This window comes from Myodes glareolus, chromosome 5, assembly GCF_982192425.1.
Source record: "Myodes glareolus chromosome 5, mMyoGla1.1, whole genome shotgun sequence".
NCBI lineage: Eukaryota > Metazoa > Chordata > Mammalia > Rodentia > Cricetidae > Myodes > Myodes glareolus.
In genome coordinates this window covers 117,514,862-117,535,635 of record NC_142030.1, presented here as the reverse complement: position 1 = coordinate 117,535,635, position 20,774 = coordinate 117,514,862, and the positions used below count along the sequence as shown (strand labels likewise).

At 36.4% G+C, this 20,774-nt stretch overlaps 1 protein-coding gene across 3 annotated transcripts in view; it reads right to left on the bottom strand.

Moving 5' to 3' along the window:
• Positions 1-20,774, bottom strand: part of Cdh7 (cadherin 7) — a 184,266-nt gene that overhangs the window by 12,958 nt on the left and 150,534 nt on the right. For all 3 annotated transcript variants that reach the window (XM_048443885.3, XM_048443887.3, XM_048443884.3), the window contains exons 10-11: positions 20,237-20,354; positions 13,284-13,535 (exon numbers count right to left, since the gene is read on the bottom strand). In XM_048443885.3, the coding sequence (XP_048299842.2) occupies positions 13,284-13,535; positions 20,237-20,354 (370 nt within the window). The remainder of the gene's footprint in view (positions 1-13,283; positions 13,536-20,236; positions 20,355-20,774) is intronic.

The window sequence follows — 20,774 nt, the reverse complement described above, 5'->3', positions numbered from 1 at the left end:
GCCGGCAGATCTCTGTGAGTTTGAGGCCAGCTACTTTCAGGACTCCAAGGTTACAGAGAAACCCTGTCTTGAATAACCCCCCCCACACACACACAAAAGAAATAAAATAAAACAAAGTAAAAAAAGAAAAGAAGCATTAATAATGATAGTTGCTTTGGAAACAGTTTATGAGCATTAAATCACACAATGTTAAAAAAAAAAAAAAAGCAAAGTACTTGGGTCAATGCCAAGCTCATTGCATTAGCTTATGAAAGAAAACCATTCCTCCTTTCTGTTTTCTGCTTCCTTTAAGTAGGAATATATTTGCTCTCATAAAATAGCAACTGAAATATTATACATTTTCTCAGATGTTAATGATAGTTAAATATTATAGATTATGAGGAATAGTACAGTTTTTACATGTCTTCTGCTTTCATCCACATTCTCAATGACTTAGTAAACATTTTGGCACATTAGGTAAATTCTGACTCTGCTTAAAAGAACCAAACCAAGAAAACATTTTCTAGTTGAATAGAATCTTAAGCAGCCTCAGCAAAGGAAGGCTAAAACTAGTTCATATTTCTAAGTTTGTAGAAGCATAATGAAATGATAAATGACAGATGAATATCAAGCAGCCCATTTTAGAAATGTTGGAATTTTAGCTCAAATGATGAGTTTCTATAAACAGCCTCTTATGACAAGGTTTATGGAGTGTGGCACTCTGTGTGAAGAGCAAAGAGCAAGAAGGGAGACTACATCACTTCAAACACTTGAAATTATTGTCCAAGTACAGAAACAAATAGAACCTAGTATAATAAACATAGCAGAAGAGTCAGTAAGAATATATAGGTATTCCTGGGCAGAGTAAGGTAACCTACCTATAATATTCCCACAATATTCATGCAATTGTCAATAATGAGAAATATTTTAAACAAAAGCAGGTGAATTTTTTTCTGCATTTCTGAAAAATCTACTTCAATAATGACTTAATATGTCAGTTGTACATACTTTTCTTTCTTTAAAATGTTGCTATGCAGAAACAAAAACATCTTTATTCGATAAAAAAGAAATTTAACTATTATAATACATAGGATATAACTGGTATTTCTCGTCGTTATAGGGCATAATTTTCTTTTTAAAAAAAATACTAAATTTCTTTCAATATATCAGTTAAACTTAATTAAATTAAATTAAATGCAAGTTTATTAAATTTAATTTATTTATTAAATCAATTACATTAAAGTGTTGTTTTACTTCCATATGATGAAATCTTATGTTGAATGTTTTGATTTCATTCATTATGTACTCAGTTTTAATATAAGAAACCACATACTCTGAGTTTTGGGATATTTCTTTCATTTAAAGCATTGAGGTGTAAATGCGATTCCAACAGAGAAGTGAGGAAAAGCAAAAGAAAAAAAACACTCAAAGATTGGAAAAATATAGATATAGGTGGAGACTGACATGTCTATATTTCCATGTCTTAAAATCAAAGCTTAAAGAAGAAAAGCTGGGATCCAGAGGGTCATGGGAGGGGTGAGTTTGCTTCGAGCCCGCGTCAGGGGCCCGGCGAGGAGGAGCTCGGGCTTTCCCCGATCCCATAGACTCCCAGGTCACCCTGCAGTGCTGGCTCCACCCTGCTAAGCTCTCCCACCTGCCATCCCTGCTTCCATCCAGAGGGCCATCTGAGGGTTGAGTTTGCTTCGGGCCTGTGGCAGGGGCCCGGCGAGGAGGAGTTCAGACTTTCCCCAACCCCATAGACTCCCAGGTCACCCTGCAGTGCTGGCTCCACCCTGCTAAGCTCTCCCGCCTGCCATCCCAGCTTCCATTCAGATACAAATTCCTATATTTCTCCCTTCCCCCTGGGGCCATAAAATTTCCCCAGCTCAGCTGCCTTGCGAGCTGGGCCCAGGCTGCAGGCAAATCCCGGAAAGAGGGAGTGGCTGTACTTCAATAGCCTGCCTGAGGAAAGGTGGGTATTCTGTCAGTGAAGTCCCTGCCCAACAAGGGAACCTGACCCGGTACCAGAAGTTCCAATAGAGAGCATTTGAAGGAAGAGATGGTCAGACGCCAAGGCAAGACCTCATCCAACAATCTGAAAAACAACAAGAAAACACCAGTTCCCAACGACCCTACAATAGAAGGACTTGAACACCTTAACCCAGAAGAAGTGGAAAAAAGTGCCATTATGAAAGCAATAGAGTCCCTTAAACAGGATATGAATAACTCCCTTAAAGAACTGAATGAGAAATACAACAAAAAGATTGAAGAAATGAATAAAGAAATGGATGAGAAGTGGAACAAAAAGTTCAAAGAAATGAGTAAATCCGTGAATGATACACTGGGAAACAAAGAAAAAACAATCAAACAGGTAATGGAAACAGTTCAAGGATTGAAAACTGAAATAGAGGCAATGAAGAAAACACAAAACGAGGGCCGGCTGGATATGGAAAATCTAGGTAAACGAACAGAGACTACAGAATCAAGCATAACCAATAGGATACAAGAGATGGAAGAATGAATCTCAGAGTCTGAAGATACCATAGAGAAAATAAATGCTCTGATCAAAGAAAACAGCAAATCCAACAAATTCTCATCACAAAATATTCAAGAAATCTGGGACACAATAAAAAAACCAAATCTAAGAATAATAGGAATTGAAGAAGAAGAAGAACTGCAGATCAAAGGCCCAGAAAATATATTCAACAAAATATTAGAAGAAAACTTTCCAAATCTAAAGAATGATATTCCTATGAAGGTTCAAGAAGCATACAGAACACCAAATAGACTGGATCAAAAAAAAAAATCCCCTCGCCATATAATAATCAAAACACAAAACATACAGATTAAAGAAAGAATATTAAGAGCTGCAAAGGAACTTATAAAGGTAAACCTATCAGACTTACACCAGACGTCTCTATGGAAACCATGGAAGCCAGAAGGTCCTGGATAGAGGTACTGCAGAAACTAAGAGACCATGTATGCAAACCCAGACTACTATACCCAGCCAAGCTATCATTCACTATCAATGGAGAAAACAAAATATTCCAGGATAAGAACAAATTTAAACAATTCGTAGCCACAAACCCAGCCTTACAGAAAGTAATAGAAGGAAAATCGCAACCCAAGGAATCCAACATTCCCAACACTGCCTACAATAACTCAGACATCTAGCAACCCTTCACCAGCAAACTCAAAGAAGGGACACATACAAACTCTATTAAACAAACAAACAAAAAATAATAATAACCGGAGTCAACAACCACTGGTCATTAATATCACTTAATATTAATGGACTCAATTCACCTATAAAAAGGCAAAGACTAAGAGACTGGATACGAAAACAGGATTCAACATTCAGCTGTTTACAAGAAACACACCTCAACCACAAAGACAGACATCTACTCAGAGTAAAGGGTTGGGAAAAGGTTTTTCAAGCAAATGGACCTAAGAAACAAGCAGGTGTGGCCATTCTAATTTCCAACAAAATTGACATCAAACTAAAATCAACCAGAAGAGATGGAGATGGACATTTCATACTCATAACAGGAACAATTAATCAGGAGGAAGACTCAATCCTGAATATCTATGCCCCTAATATAAAGCCTCCAACTTATGTAAAAGAAACACTTCTAGAACTCAAGGCAGTCATCAAACCACAGACTCTAATAGCAGAAGACTTCAACACTCCTCTCTCAGCAATGGACAGGACAATCAGACAGAAACCTAACAGAGAAATAAGAGAATTATTGGAGGTATTGAATCAAATGGACTTAACAGACATCTATAGAACATTCCACCCAAATAGTAAAGAATATACCTTCTTCTCTGCAGCTCATATCACCTTCTTGAAAATTGAACACATACTGGGTAACAAAGCAAACTTCCACAGATACACAAAAATATTAGTAACCACCTGTGTCTTGTCAGACCACCATGGATTAAAGTTAGAATTCAACAACAGTGCTACCCCCAGGAAACCAGCAAACTCATGGAAGTTGAACAGTCAACTATTGAATCACCCCTGGGTCAAGGAAGAAATAAAGAAAGAAATTAAAGTCTTCCTTGAATTTAATGAAAATAAAGACACAACATACTCAAACCTATGGGACACTATGAAAGCAGTGCTAAGAGGAGAGTTCATAACACTAAGTGCCCAATTAAAGAAAACAGAGAAAGCACACATTGGAGACTTAACAGCACACCTGAAAGCTCTGGAAAAAAAAGAAGCAGACTTACCCAGGAGGTCTAGAAGACTGGAAATAATCAAACTGAGGGCTGAAATCAGCAAAATAGAAACACAGAAAGCAATCCAACGAATCAATGAATCAAAAAGCTCGTTCTTGGAGAAAATCAACAAGATTGACAAACCCCTATCCAAATTAATCAAACGGCAGTGAGAGAACATGCAAATTAATAAGATCAGAAATGAAAAGGGGGACATAACCACAGACACAGAGGAAATTCAGAGAATCATTAGATCTTACTACGAAAGTTTATATGCCACAAAGTTGGAAAATGTAAAAGAAATGGACATTTTTTTAGATAAGTACCATATACCAAAGTTGAACCAAGACCAGGTGAACAATCTAAATAGACCTGTCATTTGTGAAGAATTAGAAACTGTTATCAAAAATCTCCCTACCAAAAAAAGCCCAGGACCAGATGGTTTCAATGCAGAATTCTACCAGAACTTCCAGGAAGAGCTAATACCTATACTCCTTAATGTCTTTCACAATATAGAAACAGAAGAATTATTGCCAAACTCTTTTTATGAAGCTACAGTTACCTTGATACCAAAACCACACAAAGACACAACCAAGAAAGAGAATTACAGACCAATCTCACTCATGAACATTGACACAAAAATACTCAGTAAAATACTGGCAAACCGAATCCAAGAATACATTAGAAAAATTATCCATTATGATCAAGTGGGCTTCATCCCAGAGATGCAGGGCTGGTTAAACATACGTAAATCTATCAATGTAATTCATCATAGAAATAAACTGAAAGAAAAAAACCATATGATCATTTCATTGGATGCTGAAAAAGCATTTGACAAAATTCAACACCCCTTTATGATAAAGGTGTTGGAGAGATTGGGTATATGAGGATCATACCTAAATATAATAAAAGCAATATATAGCAAGCCAACAGCTAACTTCAAATTGAACAGAGAGAAACTCAAAGCCATTCCACTAAAATCAGGAACACGACAAGACTGTCCACTCTCTCCATACCTCTTCAATATAGTTCTGAAAGTTCTAGCAATAGCAGTAAAACAACATAAGGAGAACAAGGGGTTTCGAATTGGAAAGGATGAAGTTAAACTCTCGTTATTTGCAGATGATATGATAGTGTACATAAGCGACCCCAAAAACTCTACCAAAGAACTCCTACAGTTGATAAACACCTTAAGTAATGTGGCAGGATACAAGATCAACTCCAAAAAATCGGTTGTCCTCCTATACACAAAGGATAAAGAAGCAGAGAGGAAAATCAGAGAAACATCACCTTTCACGATTGCCACAAATAGCATAAAATATCTTGGGGTAACTCTAACCAAGGAAGTGAAAGACCTATTTGACAAGAACTTTAAGTCCTTGAAGAAAGAAATTGAGGAGGATACCAGAAAATGGAAAGACCTCCCCTGCTCTTGGATTGGGAGAATCAACATAGTAAAAATGGCAATTCTACCAAAAGCAATCTATAGATTCAATGCAATTCCCATCAAAATCCCATCAAACTTCTTCACAGACCTTGAGAGAACAATAATCAAGTTTATATGGAAAAACAAAAAACCCAGGATAGCCAAAATAATCTTATACAATAAAGGAACTTCTGGAAGCATTACCAACCCTGACTTCAAACTCTATTATAGATCAACAGTATTGAAAACAGCTTGGTATTGGCATAAGAACAGAGAAGTCGACCTATGGAATCGAATCGAAGACCCAGGTATTAACCCACATACGTATGTACACCTGATATTTGACAAGGGAGCTAAAGGTATACAATGGAAGAAGGAAAGCATCTTTAATAAATGGTGCTGGCATAACTGGATGTCAACCTGTAGAAGAATGAAAATAGATTCATATCTATCACCGTGCACAAAACTCAGGTCCAAATGGATTAAAGACATCAACATTAATCCGACCACTTTGAACCTGATAGAAGAGAAAGTGGGAAGTAGTCTACAAGATATAGGCAAAGGAGACCACTTCCTAAGCAGAACCCCAGTAGCACAGACAATAAGAGAAAAAATGAATAAATGGGACCTACTGAAACTGAGAAGCTTCTGTAAAGCAAAGGACACTGTCAGTAAGACAAAAAGGCTACCTTCGGACTGGGAGAAGATCTTCACAAACCCCTCATCAGACAAAGGTCTGATCTCCAAAATATACAAAGAACTCAAGAAACTAGACACTAAAACTCTAATTAACCCAATTAAAAAATGGGGTACTGAACTGAACAGAGAATTCACAACAGATGAACTTCGAATGGCCAAAAGGCACTTAAGGTCATGCTCAACCTCCTTAGCGATCAGGGAAATGCAAATGAAACCACTTTGAGATACCATCTTCCACCTGTCAGAATAGCCAAACTCAAAAATACCAATGATAGCCTATGCTGGAGAGGATGTGGATTGAGGGGAACACTCATCCATTGTTCGTGGGAATGCAAACTTGTGCAGCCACTGTGGAAATCAGTGTGCCGGTTTCTCAGGAAACTGGGAGTCAACCTCCCTCAGGATCCAGCAATTCCACTCTTGGGAATATACCCAAAAAATGCCCCATCATACTACAAAAGCATTTGTTCAACTATGTTCATAGCAGCACTATTTGTAATAGCCAGAACATGGAAACAACCTAGTTGCCCCTCAATAGAAGAATGGTTAAAAAAGATGTGGAACATATACACATTAGAGTTTTACTCAGCCGTAAAAAACAATGACATCTTGAATTTTGCATGCAAATGGATGGAAATTGAAAACGCTTTACTGAGTGAGGTAAGCCAGACCCAAAAAGAGGAATATGGTATGTATTCACTCATAAGTGGATTCTAACCGTAATTAAAGGTCTTTGAGCCTATTATTCGTGATCCTAGAGAAGCTAAATAAGAAGGTGAACCTGATGAAAATCATGTAGCTATCTTCCTGTAGATTGGAAATAGACAAGAGTCCCAGGTAACCTCGGGTACATGGGGGGGTGGGAGGGTTGTTGGAAGGGGAGAGGGTTAGAGAGAAGGGAGTAGGGGAGGAATGGGGAAAGCTTGGTGGACTGGGATGGGGGTGAGGGAGGAATGATGGATATGGGATCAGGGAAGAATATATTTCAACTAAGGGAGTCATTTTAGGGTTTACAGGATTCTTGATTATAAAGGGGATCCCAGGTCCAAGGAGAGATCCCCAGATTGTTCTCTGGACAGAGGAGAGGGTGCCTGAAATGGCTTTGGCCCATAACCATACTGATGAATATTTTGCTTATCACCATAGAACCTTCATCTGGCAATGGATGGAGATGGATACAAAGACCCACATTGGAACACTGGACTTAACTCCCTAGGTCCAAACGAGAAGCAGAAGGAAAGAGAATGTGAGCAAAGAAGGCAAGACCAGAGGGAACCTTCATCTGTAGATAGATGGCGATACAGACGGACACCCACATTGGAGCACCAGACTGAGCCCCCCCAAGGTCCAAATGAGGAGCAGAAGGAGGAAGAAAGCAAAAAAGAAAATCAGGACTGCGAGGGATGCGATCACCCACTGATACAAGTTGACTGATCTAAGGAGAGTTTACCAAGGCCAGTTGGACTGGGACTGAATGAGGACGCTATCCAACCAGATTCTCTGAATGTGGTTGGATTCTCTGAATGTGACTGGCCGGGAGTCTTTCTGAAAAGCCATTGACAATGACACTGGGACTTGTTTCCTCTGCATATACTGGATTTTGGGGATCCAGTCTGTCTAGACACTCACCTCCCTGGACCTGGATGGAGCAGGGAGGAACTTGAACTTCCCACAGGGCAGGAAACCCTGACTGCTCTTAGGGATGGAGAGGGAGGAGGAGAGGGTGTGGGGGGAGTGGGAGGGTGTTGGGAGGAGGGGCGGAAATGGAAACTTTTATAATTTAATAAAATTACTTTCAAAAAAAATAAAGGAGAAACTGAAGTGTCTTGGACTGTAAAAAAAAAAAAGAAGAAGAAGAAGAAGAAAAGCTGGGAAATGACCGGCAAGATAACTTTCCTTGCTTTTCCATCAAGAAGCAGTAACCGGCCAAGCAGTGGTGCTTTAATCTCAGCACTCAGGAGGCAGAGGCAGGTGAATTTCTACGAGTTTGAGTCCAATCTGGTCTAAAAGAGCTACAGAGCAGTAACTGGAGTATGGAGAGACGGCTCCATGGCTCAGCATAATGGCTGCCCTTCTGGTGCTCCTATGTTCAATTCTGAAAACAGAAATGTAGTCTCACAACCACAATATCAGGGGATCTGATGCACTTTTCTAACCTCTGTATGCACATAATCATGTAGATAAAACAGTCATATGCATAAAATAAAAATAATCACATATTTTAAAACATATTTCTATAAAAAAGTAATGAGAAATCAGATGCTCTAAGCCTGATAGAAGAGATAATGTGAAATGATCTTAAACTCGTTGGTACAGGCAATGAATTTCCGAACAGAAAACCAATAAGACAGGACAGGCATTAAGATAAACAACTGATAAATGAGATATCATGGAACTCAAAAGCTTCTAAAAAGTAAACGAAACAATCAATTGGACAAAGAAACAGCTTACAAAACTGGAAATGATTCTTAGCAACTCCACATATGATAGAGTGCTAATATACAAATATAAAAAGAACTTGGACACTAGATATTAAAAAAACAAATAATCCAATGAAAAATGGGATAGAGATCTAAACACAGAATTCTCAATAGAAGAATATCAAATGGTTGAGAAACACTTCAAGAAATGCTCAACTTCCTTAGCCTTTAAGGAGATGAAAATCAAAACTAGTTTTGGATTACATCTTACATGTGTCACAACAGTTAAATCAATAAAATAAGATAGAGCTCATCCTGGTGAAGATGTGGAGCGAGAGGAACACTTTTCTATTCCTGGTGGGAGGGAAAACTTGTACAAACAATATGGAAATCAATATAATATAATAGCTTCTCAAAAAGTATGGAATTTATCTATTTCAAGACATATTTATCTATTTATTTATCTATTTCAAGACATATTTCGTTCATCCACAAGGACACTTGCTCAACATTGTTAATTGCACCTTTATATATATATATAGATAGATATATAGATATAGATATATATAAAAGTCAGAAATTAGAAAAAAAGATCATAAAGAAAATGTGTTTCATTTCCACAATAAAGTATTAGTCAGATTTTTAAAAAATGGACACCATGAAATTTGCAGGCAAATCAACTGAACTAGAAAAGAATATACTGACTGAGGTGACACAGACTCAGAAAGACAATTTTGTTATGTAGTTACTTAAAAGGTGAAGTTAAGCACTGAGTTAAAAAAAACAAACAAACTACAGTCTATAGACCCAGGGAGGCTAGGTAAAGAGAAGACAGTTAGAGGGGATACAGGATCTCCCTACGTGAGGGAAATAGAATAGATTTTACAAGCAGAATAGAGGCAAGTGAAAATTGGGGGGGTATGACATAAGGGATGGTGGAGTTAAAAAACAGAGTGTAGAATGACACCCAACATTGGGAGAAGGCATTTGAGGGTGCTGTGTTGAAGCCACATGCAGTGGAAACCTAGCATAAATATTTTAGTACTTTTATGAGACCCTGACTGGGAGAAGTGGCTCTCTGACTCTTTTGCCTGCTCTTGGGACTCTTTTTCTTCTGTTAGGTTGTCATGTTCAACTTTGATGTGATCATTTTTGCTTTGTCTTATAATATATTATGTTGTTACATTTTGTTATTTCTTAGAAGCCCATTACTTTCTTTTTGTTTTATTTATTGCTTGTTTGTTTTTGTTCTTTTCTTTTCATTTTATATCAAAACCAAAGTTTCTCCTCTCTCTTCTGTTCCAAATTTCTCACCCAATCCCCACCCCTATCCAGTTCATTTCCACTGTTTCTCTGAAGCTGCAGTTCAGTATCCCTCGGATCTCAGCAAGCCATGGTATATCAAGATGCAGCAAGACTAGGCATCTCTTGTTCTATTAAGCTTGGATGAGTCAACCAGTAGGAGTAAAGTGTCCAAAAATAGGCAACATATTCAGAGACAGTCCACGCTTCTAGTCTTAGGAGTTCAACAAGAAGACCAGTTGCACAAATGTAATATATAGGCAGAGTGTCTATGTCAGTCCCATGCAGTCTCTTGAGTCCCATTGAGCCCAGGTAAGTTGATTCTGTAAGATTCCTAGTGGTATCTTTGACACCACTGGGTTCTACAATCGTTCCTCCCCTTCTTCCACAGTATTCCCTGAGTTATGCCTAATGTTTGGCATTGAGTCTCTGTATCTGTTTCTATAATGTGCTGCTGGGTTGCACATTGACAACCTCATTGACAACAGTTTGACTGAACACCCATCTATGAATACAGCAGAATACCATTAAGAGTCACTTCATTGCCCTTTTTTGTCATTCTTATTTTGACATTGCCTGTTAATATGGAGACAATCACAGAGACAACACACCCCACACACATACACACACACTGCAGATATCCAACACCCCCCTACACAAGTACACAACACAAGACCCCAAAATACACATACGCACACACAGTCACAACACACAACCCAAAATATCACTTCACACACATGCACACACCACACAACCTTCACACCACACAGTCAAAATACTCACACACTCACATACACACACCTATAACAGAAAGAGAGAGAACCAAAGAATGGATAATAATAATCTATATCTGCCTGCACCACACCGCCTCTCTCTGATTTTTCAAATCAGGATTTCACTGTGTAGCCCTGGGTGTCCTGTTACTTATTCTATAAACCAGTCTGGCCTTGAACTCAGAGATCCACTTGCTTCTGATTACCCAGTGCTGAGATTAAAGGAGGGGCCACCGGTTTACATTCAGTAACAGTTTTATTATTTTAAACTGTGGAATAATGAAACAATCTTGACTGAAAATAAGCTAAATATTGCAAAAGACATTATATATTAAATGTGAAACAAGCTTCATTAAGCAGTCTTTTATAAACTAAAAGTTAAATCACTATCACTGATAAACAAATTTGAGAGAGTACAGTCAGCTGTAACTTGTTCCTGGAAGCATAGTATAAGGTGTGTTTGTGTGTGTGTGTGTGTGTGTGTGTGTGTGTGTGTGTGTGTGTATGTATTAAATCGTCAAAGTTTAAAGTGTTCTACACATTGTCTACCTCTAGGCTTCCCTTCCCATGATTTTGTTGTTTCAAAGTAAAGACATTGTCTGTAATAAAATGATGAGCTTATAACTTATGTTGTTATTCTACTTTTATAAACTAAAAGTAAATATTCACTTTTGCTTATTATTATTTCTTCAAGCCAGGTAGATCAATATACATTTATTCATAGTGCTGTCAAAATTTTTAAAATCTACTCTTAGTCCTGATAGTCTAATAACTTTTTAACTGTGAATTATAAGTTATTTCTAATGAATTTCTGGACGTTTCTGACTCCTGTTTACAGATATTTAGAAAGAGTAGTATGATTGTTTTCTCTAGATTTATTCATATAATTGGGGTTATTTAAGACAATAACTTCTATTTTATGAGACTATTTACATTGTATTAGCGACTGAGTCTTAACTTTGTCAATAGAATGAGGACTGTTTCATCAATTACACTTAAAGACATATAGAATGTTCACTATGTGTAAGTATTCAGTACTGTGCATGAATTATCTCATTTAACTCTCAAATCTTTACAAGACTGGTCATATGAGTTCACCTTTGAGATTATGAAACTACTCTGAAAAGAAACTAGCAGTCCTCTTGTGAACACCTAATAAACAACATAGGCAAAGTGTAGTATACAGGTACATGCCTCCCCAAATCTATCTGAAGCAGCAGGTCATGCTGACTTCCACATCTAATGCTGCTTTTATAAACATATGTTGTAAATGAATTTTCTAATTCCATTAAATCACAAGGAAACACATGACACAGCCACAAGTGCAAATTTAAGAGCTTGTCATTCTTGTAGAAACATACACTGTAAATGAAAATGTTACTTTTGTATAAACTCTTTCATTATCGAATGACCATATTGGATAGCCTCCAATATTAAAAAAGATGCTATAGACTCTCCTATGCAAATATAAGCAAATTTAGTTCAGTTAAATAAGTTAATATTAGGAAAGTAGAATTAAATATGACAATAAATCTCAAGAAATTATAAGGCTTGTATTGCCAGAACTTCATTATTGTAAATACCAAAATAATTTATACACTCACTGAAGATATTTCTTGATAAATCTGTCCACTATACCATTTTTCAATTAAGTATACTATCAAAACAACAGTGATAATATTCCTTCTAGCCTATTATAGTGCCCATGTAAATATTTCTCACAAAAAGAAACAGGATGAAGTAAATTTCAAAGTAAACTAATAAAAATCACCATAGTAGTTAATTTTTCCTGTGTTTTATTTTAAAAATAAATTTCATATTCTTTTATTATATTTTGTTCTTTGAATGGCACTGCAAGATGAAAATATATGTAATGAGTGTTAAAATTATTTTGGTAAATTATTCACATATCTTTGTAAATATACTCAAAAGAAATAAAAATAAAGTAAGAAAACTTGTGGTGTTTGATTGTTTTGGAAACTGCTCCTATAAAGAAAAGAACAAATCCTGAAATCAACCCAAATACCTCTCAAACAAAGAATGGATAAGAAAAAATGTGGTACATTTACACAATGGAGTACTACAAAGCAGAAAAAAAATGACATCTTGAATTTTGTAGGAAAATGGATGGAGTTAGAAAACATTATTTCGAGTGAGGTAACCCAGACACAGAAAGAAATTATCACATACACTCACTCATAGGTGTAAACGTAAAAGCAAAGAAAACCAGCCTACAAACCATAATCCCAGAGAATTTAGACAACACTGATGACACTAAGAGGAACTTACATAGATCTAATCTATATGGGAAGAAGAAAAAGACAAGATACTGAGTAAGTTGAGGGCATGGGGACTTAGGGTAGGGTTAAAGAGGAGGAGAGAAGCAGGAAGGGAAGCAGAAAAAATGTAGAGCTCAATAAAAATCAATAATAAAAAAGGAACACAAATAGTACTTACCGAATAGTGTCAAGACACAGGCCAGTATTGCTATCAGGGCCCCAGTGCTGAGGCCAGCGGGTAGAACATAAGCTTCTGCATTGCAGGTTTGTGCTGTACCATCGGCATCACAGTCACAGACACGAATGGTAAGGGTATTGGTACTACTTAGTGAAGGAGATCCACTGTCCACAATGAAAATTGGCAGATAGTAAACTGATTGTTCCTGCCTGCGAAAACCATTTCTCCTGGTAAGTATTGAGGCTGTGTTGTCTAGGATTAAGAACAAAAATGTATAATAAGCCTTAAAATGAACTTTATCTTCCCAAACTTAAAGTTAATCTTTTTATTTTGCTCCTTAATAGTAAAACAGATATAGCATATGTATTTTTCAACAACCCTCAACAAATCTCTTTTGGACAGAGAGGTAAATTTCCTATGGAATTCATCTTAAGTTATTCCTGATACTCTACAAATAGCAAAGACACAGTCATAATGCAAAATTAAATGTTTTATTAAATGGAACTTTTATATATTTTTATATTTTTCAGATATAAAATTTCAGACTATGTACTTATAGAAAGAATGATAAAAGTTTTCAGTTTGTAGCCTCTCCTTTTTTTAGCATTATTTCAAGTTCATCCCTTGTTTGACAGATTTCCATATTAATGAAAATGTAAAATAAGATTCATAGTTTTATTTAAATTGTTTATGCAGTCAAGGATCACTCAACTAGATCATACTCTGAGAAATGAGTCAGGCCATTTTCTATGCCCATGTCATGACTTACTGGCAGAAACTAAAATATTTTGATTTCACTAGCTGATACGGGGCTACGAACATAAACATAGTCCATCAGTAATTGAAAAAAGATCAATAAGTAGCACATTGTCAAACACAGATGTTCCCAAAGATAATTATTGAATAATTTTTACAAATCATATTATTGTTTACAATTTCTCAAGCAACATGCCCTAAAATACTTTATTAATAACACAAAGCTTAATTTATATGCAATATTCTATCTGATCTAAGAAACTTACAGGAACTTTTGAACAGGAACATTTGAAAGGTGTTATATATGTTTATATAACTATAATTTATATTGCTGAAATAAATTTAGTTAGGAAGTATTTCTCTGTATAGTTTCCTTACTAGTTAGAATTTGTTGAATTTTTAGAATTGAAACTAATCAGAAAAATAAACGAAACTAAGGAAGATTTATACTAGTATCTAATATGTAAATCACAAATAGTGTAAAACTTGTTTATAAACATGAAAAAAATTAATAATACTTTAAAAAACAAGCTGACATCAACTGCATGTTAAGAAGCATAAAGTAACAATTTCATATTCAACTGTAGCAAAAAAACTAACCATAATCTTAGGTTAGATTAAAAAAAGGATCAGTTTGTATTTTATCTATTTTCACATATGCAGATTTTGAGATGGTTACCAAAATCTTAACATTTTACATTTAATCATACAATGAATTTATAAATTTCATTAGCTGGTTAGTTAATTAAACATGAACATATTTAGAAATATTGGGTTTTTTTGTTTGTTTGTTTTTGTCTGTATAGTAAATAATACACATGTTGAGCTGCATCTGTACCAAGGAGATTCATCTGGAGGGGTAAGTGCCCGCGGGGCTAGCCAGATGCCAGGAAACAGAGTACAGGTGGCCTCCAATTCCCTAAAGATTTCTGGCCCTTCAGCAGGGCATCTCCCTGGCCACTGGCTTTCTCTACCCCATAAATCAACAACATAGAAACACAGAAAACAACCCCAAAAATCAATGAAACAAAGAGCTGGTTCTTTGAGAAAATCAACAAGGCTGACAAACTCCTATCCAAACTAATCAAAAAGCAGAGAGAGAACACGCAAATTAACAAGATCAGAAATGAATAGGAGGGCATAACAGACACTAAAGAAATTGAAAGAATCATTCGGTCTTACTACAAAAGCCTGCATTTCACAAAATTGGAAATTGTAAAAGAAATGGACATTTTTTTTAAGATAAGTACCATACAAAAAAATTAAATCTAGACAAGGTGAACAATGTGAATAGACCTATAAGTTGCTAAGAAACAGACGTTGTCATGAAAAAACTCCCAACCAAAAAAGCCCAGGACCTGGTGGTTTTAATGCAGAATTCTAGAAGAACTTCTAGGTAGAGCTAATACCTGTACTCCTTAATATATTTCACATAGTAGAAACAGAAGAGTCATTGCCAAACTCTTTTTATGAAGCTACAGTTACCCTCATATCAAAATCACAAAAAGACTCAACCAAGAAAGAAAATTACAAACCAATATCACTCATGACATTGATGCAAAAATTCTCAATAAAATACTGGAAAACCAAATTCAATAACACATCAAATATTATCCATTATGATCAAGTAGGCTTCCTCCAAGAGATGTAGGGCTGGTTCACCATATGAAAATCAATCAATGTAATCCATCATATAATTGAAGTGAAAGAAAAAAACCATAAAATCATTTCATTAGATGCTGACAAAGCATTTGACAAAATTCAACACCCCTCTATGATAAAGGTCTTGGACAGATTAAGGATAGAAGGATCATATCAAAATATAATTAAGAAATATACAGCAAGCCAGCAGCTAACATCAGAATAAATGGAGAGAAACGCAAAGCCATTCCATTAAAATCAGGAACAAGACAGGGATGTCCACAATCTCCATATCTCTTAAATATAGTGCTTGAAGTTCTAGCAATAGCAATAAGACAACATAAGGAGGTCAAAGGGATTCAAATTAGAAAGGAAGAAGTAAAACTTTCATTATTTGCAGATGATATGATAGTGTACATAAATGAACCCAAAACTCTAACAAATAACTCCTACAGCTGATAAATTCCTTCGGTGATGTGGCAGGTTAAAGATCAACACAAAAAAATCAGTAGCCTTCATATACACAAACGATGAAGCAGAGGGAAAACAGAGAAACATCACCTTTCACGAAAGCCACAAACAGCATAAAGTATCTTGGGGTAACACTAACCAAAAAAGTGAAAGATCTATTTGACAAGAACTTTAAGGCTTTGAAGAAAGAAATTGAAGAGGATACCAGAAAATAGAAGGATCTCCCATGCTCTTTAATTGGTAGGATCAATATAGTAAAAATGGCAATTCTACCAAAGACAATCTATAGATTCAATGTAATCCCCATCAACCCCCCTAAAAAAATTCTTCACAGACCTTGACAGAACAATAACAACTGTATATGAAAAAAAAATCCCAGGATAGCCAAAACAATCTTATACAATAAAGGTACTTTTGGAGATATTACCATCCTTGACTTAAAACTCTATTTCAGAGCTACAGTAGTGAAAACAGGTTGGTATTGGCATAAAAACAGAGATGTTGACCAATGGAATCTATTCGAAGACCTGGACATTAATCCACAAACCTATGAACACCTGATTTCTGACAAACGAGCTAAATGTATTCCATGGAGTAATGAAAGCATCTTTAACAAATGGTGCTGGCATAACTGGATGTCACACTGTAGAAGAATGAAAATAGATCCATATTCATCACCATGCACAAAACTGAAGTCCAGATGGATTAAAGACCTCAAAATAAATCTGACCACACTGAACCTGACAGAAGAGAAAGTGGGAAGTAGTCTACAACACATGGGCACACGAGACCACGTCCTATGTATAACCCCAGCAGCACAGACAATAAGAGCAGCAATGCATAAATGGGACATCATGAAACTGAGAAGCTCTGTTAAGCAAAGGACACTGTCATTAAGACAAACAGGCTACCTTCGGACTGGGAGAAGATCTTCACAAACCCCTCATCAGACAAAGGTCTGATCTCCAAAATATACAAAGAAATCAAGAAACTAGACATTAAAATTCTATATAACAAAATTAAAAAATGGGGTACTGAACTGAACAGAGAATTCTCAACAAAAGTTCAAATGGCCAAAAGACACTTAAGGTCATATTCAACTTCCTTAGTGATCATGGAAATGCAAATCAAAACAGCTTTGAGATATCACCTTACACCTGTCAGAATGGCTAAAATCAAAAACACCAATAATAACCTATGTTGGAGAGGATGTGGAGTAAGGGTAACACTCATCCATTGCTGGTGGGAATGCAAACTTATGCAACCACTTTGGAAATCAGTGTGACAGTTTTTCAGGAAATTTGTAGTCAACCTACTTCAGGACTCAGCAATTCCACTCCTGGGAATATACCCAAGAGATTCCCAATCATACTACAAAAGCATTTATTCAATTATGTTCATAGAAACATTATTTGTAATAGCCAGAACCTGGAAACAACCTAGATGCCCCTCAATGGAAGAATGTATAAAGAATGTGTGGAAAAAAACAATGCAGTAAAAAACAATGACATCTTGAATTTTGCATGCAAATGGATGGAAATAGAAAACACTATCCTGAGTGAGATAACCCATATCCAAAAAGATGAATATGGTATGTACTCACTCATTAGTGGACTCTAGCCATAAACAAAGGACATTAAGCCCAGAGAAATCAAGTAACAAGGTGAACCCAAAGAAAAACATATATAGATCCTCTTGGAAATTGGAAGCAAACAAGATAGCTGGGAAAAGTTGGGAGCATGGGGGTGGGAGATTAGGGGTCAGGGTGGGGTTGGGGGAAGGGGAGAGGGTGAGAGAGAAGGGAGAAAAGACAGTCTGGAGAGATCTTGTGAGAGTGGGAAGGTGGAGATGGAGGAAGGGCAGGTATAGGAGCAGGGAAGAAGATACATACATTAAGGGATCCATTTTAGGGTTGGCAAGAGACTTGGCTATAGAGGGGATCCCAGGTGTCTAAGGGGATGTCCCCAGCTAGATCCTTGGGCAGAAGAGGAGAGGGTGCCTGAACTAACGTTATGACATAGTCACACTGATGAATATCTCAAATATCACTATAGAACCTTCTACCGGTAATGGATGGAGATACAGACAGAGACCCACATTGGAGCACTGGACTGAGCTCCAAAGGTCCCGTTGAAGAGCAGAAGGAGGGAGAAGATGACCAATGAAGTCTGGACCGGGAGTGATTGGTCCACCCACTGATACAGTGTGCCAATTGTAATGGGAGCTCACCAAATCCAACTGGTCCAGGATTGAACGAGCATGCAATCAAACCAAACTCTCTGCATGTGACTGACAATGGAGACTGACTGAGAAGCCACTGGGATTTGTTTCTACTGCATGTACTGGCTTTTTGTGATCCTAGTCTGTTTGGATGCACACCTTCCTAGGCATGGATGGAGCGGAGAGGGCCTTGGATATTCCCTACCCTCACTAAGGACTGGAGGAGGAGGGAGGAGGGTTTGTGAGGGAGAAGGAGGGAAAAGGGAGGAGGGAAAGAAGTGGAAATTTTGAATGGTATTATTTACAAAGCAATAAAAATTTAAATAATCTACATGTTGATTATTTGATTCATGCCAATATTGATATTAAACATCATTATATAAATTTAGAGAAATGATTCATACAGTTGTTTATTAGTAGTCTAGCATGACAGATATAAAAATCATTGAAACACAGACACAGAAGCATATACACAGAAACAATAACACACACACGGAGACACATACACACAGAGAAACACATACTGAATTTAGAATGACAAACCAAGTACTGAGCATGTGAAAAATAATGTCATGATCAAGAAAGAATTGCAGAATTTAAATACTCTGCACTTTCTCTCTGAATGTGGAAGGCAACATGAAAGATTTCTACCTATTCTTTTCCTGTCCTTCAAGGTACAGCCTGGGGAGATCTATACTTGTGCCATGGGAATATACCCATCCGTGTGACAGTATGGCTGCCCCATCGATCCAGTTTTTTTCTTGTGCATTCTGTATAGAATTATTGATGCTATTGGACTGTGGAACATGAGGGACATATTTACCGTCTTCTTGTGAAGGTCATATATTCCCTTATCTGCATCTGTGCAAGATGACTCCAAGAACTGAGAGTGAACATTTCCAACAATGATTAATCAGAGAGCTTGTGATTATCCACACAGAGAATGTTCTTGTTTTATTTTACTAAAGGGATAGCATAGTGTTCCTATTCGTTTGAGAATGGGATCAGGGAAAAACTGTTACTTTCAGATTGAATTTTCTTGACCAAAATCACAGTTTTTGCATTAAAGTTGTAGCTTCAGGCAAAAGACTTCCTAAATTTCAACTGAAAGCTTGTCTGTTCTGATAAGTCATATTGACTCTATTTTAAAACTAAAACCTAATTCAATGAAAACCAGTATAATCACTAAGAGTAATTTCTTATGCTTATTTTAGAAGGTCTTAAAGTTATTAATATATTTTAAAGAAAACTGGAATCTGCTTACTGGTACTTGTAAAGTTTCCCTTCAGTAACACTTACGACTACTATCTTTAAAGCAAATTAAAGAAATTTTAATTTTACATAAGAGGGAGTATTATTCTATTATTATTTACTGTTTTATCTTAGTTTGAATTATTTTTATTATTAGGTTTTTCACATATAATGTTTATTTTCAAGTTAAAATATAATTAATGTTGTTAATGAGAATATTATGTGAATGTTGATTTACATTTAAATTATTGTTATTATTATTATTCCTGAGGTCTCAAGTTGTGTTGTGTCAACATATTTCAGTCCTTACTAAGAATCTTAGCAGGCCTTCAATGTATGACATCATGTAAATAAAGAGCTTGGTATATACATGGGAGAGAACTATACAGGAAACAGACGAGAAATACAACGAATTTCTTGCATTTGGCTTTATGTCTATATTGATTTAAATAGAAGCTTCTCCTCCATAACAGCAAACACCTGGACAGAAATTATTCAAGGAACTCATTGCCTTTTAATCCATAACTTTGTTGCTTTTTCCCATTATAAGCATCTTTAAGGAGGAAATGAGACTTGTTTAGAAGCAAATGCTTCAATGACACACCTTGCCTTACCTTTGTTATCTTTCAAAGAAAAGTTGTGGTTATTTGTTGTATCTGTTGTTAAGCTGAAGTAAAACTGGTGTCCGTCAGATGGTTCATCTTTGTCTACAGCACTTATTTTCTGGATAACCTAGGTACAGAGAATGTAATAGAGAAAGGCGTACTGTTGCACTCTGATGAGATTTCTACAGCAGGACATAAGAATTTTACAACTCATTGCAATGTTATTCCATTCAGTGAGTTTAGGAAGCAGCTCAGGTGTACAAAATTACACACAATTTAAAATAGGCTCTGGAAAACAAATCATGTCCTTTTCATAGGGCATGTTTGAACTTACTTTTGTGAACCTCAGAAACACTCTGCTACAACTGTTAATACATCCCAGTAAACATCACAAGACTCTGAACAATATGGTGGACAGAGAAAAGCCATTTTGAACTGCACTTCATTCTTAGAAGTCAAGGTTCACAGCTGTGCTATGTAACATGAAATGGAAACAGCTCAATCAAACTTAATAAATTTTATTTCTTCTTAAAGGAATCCAAGCCTT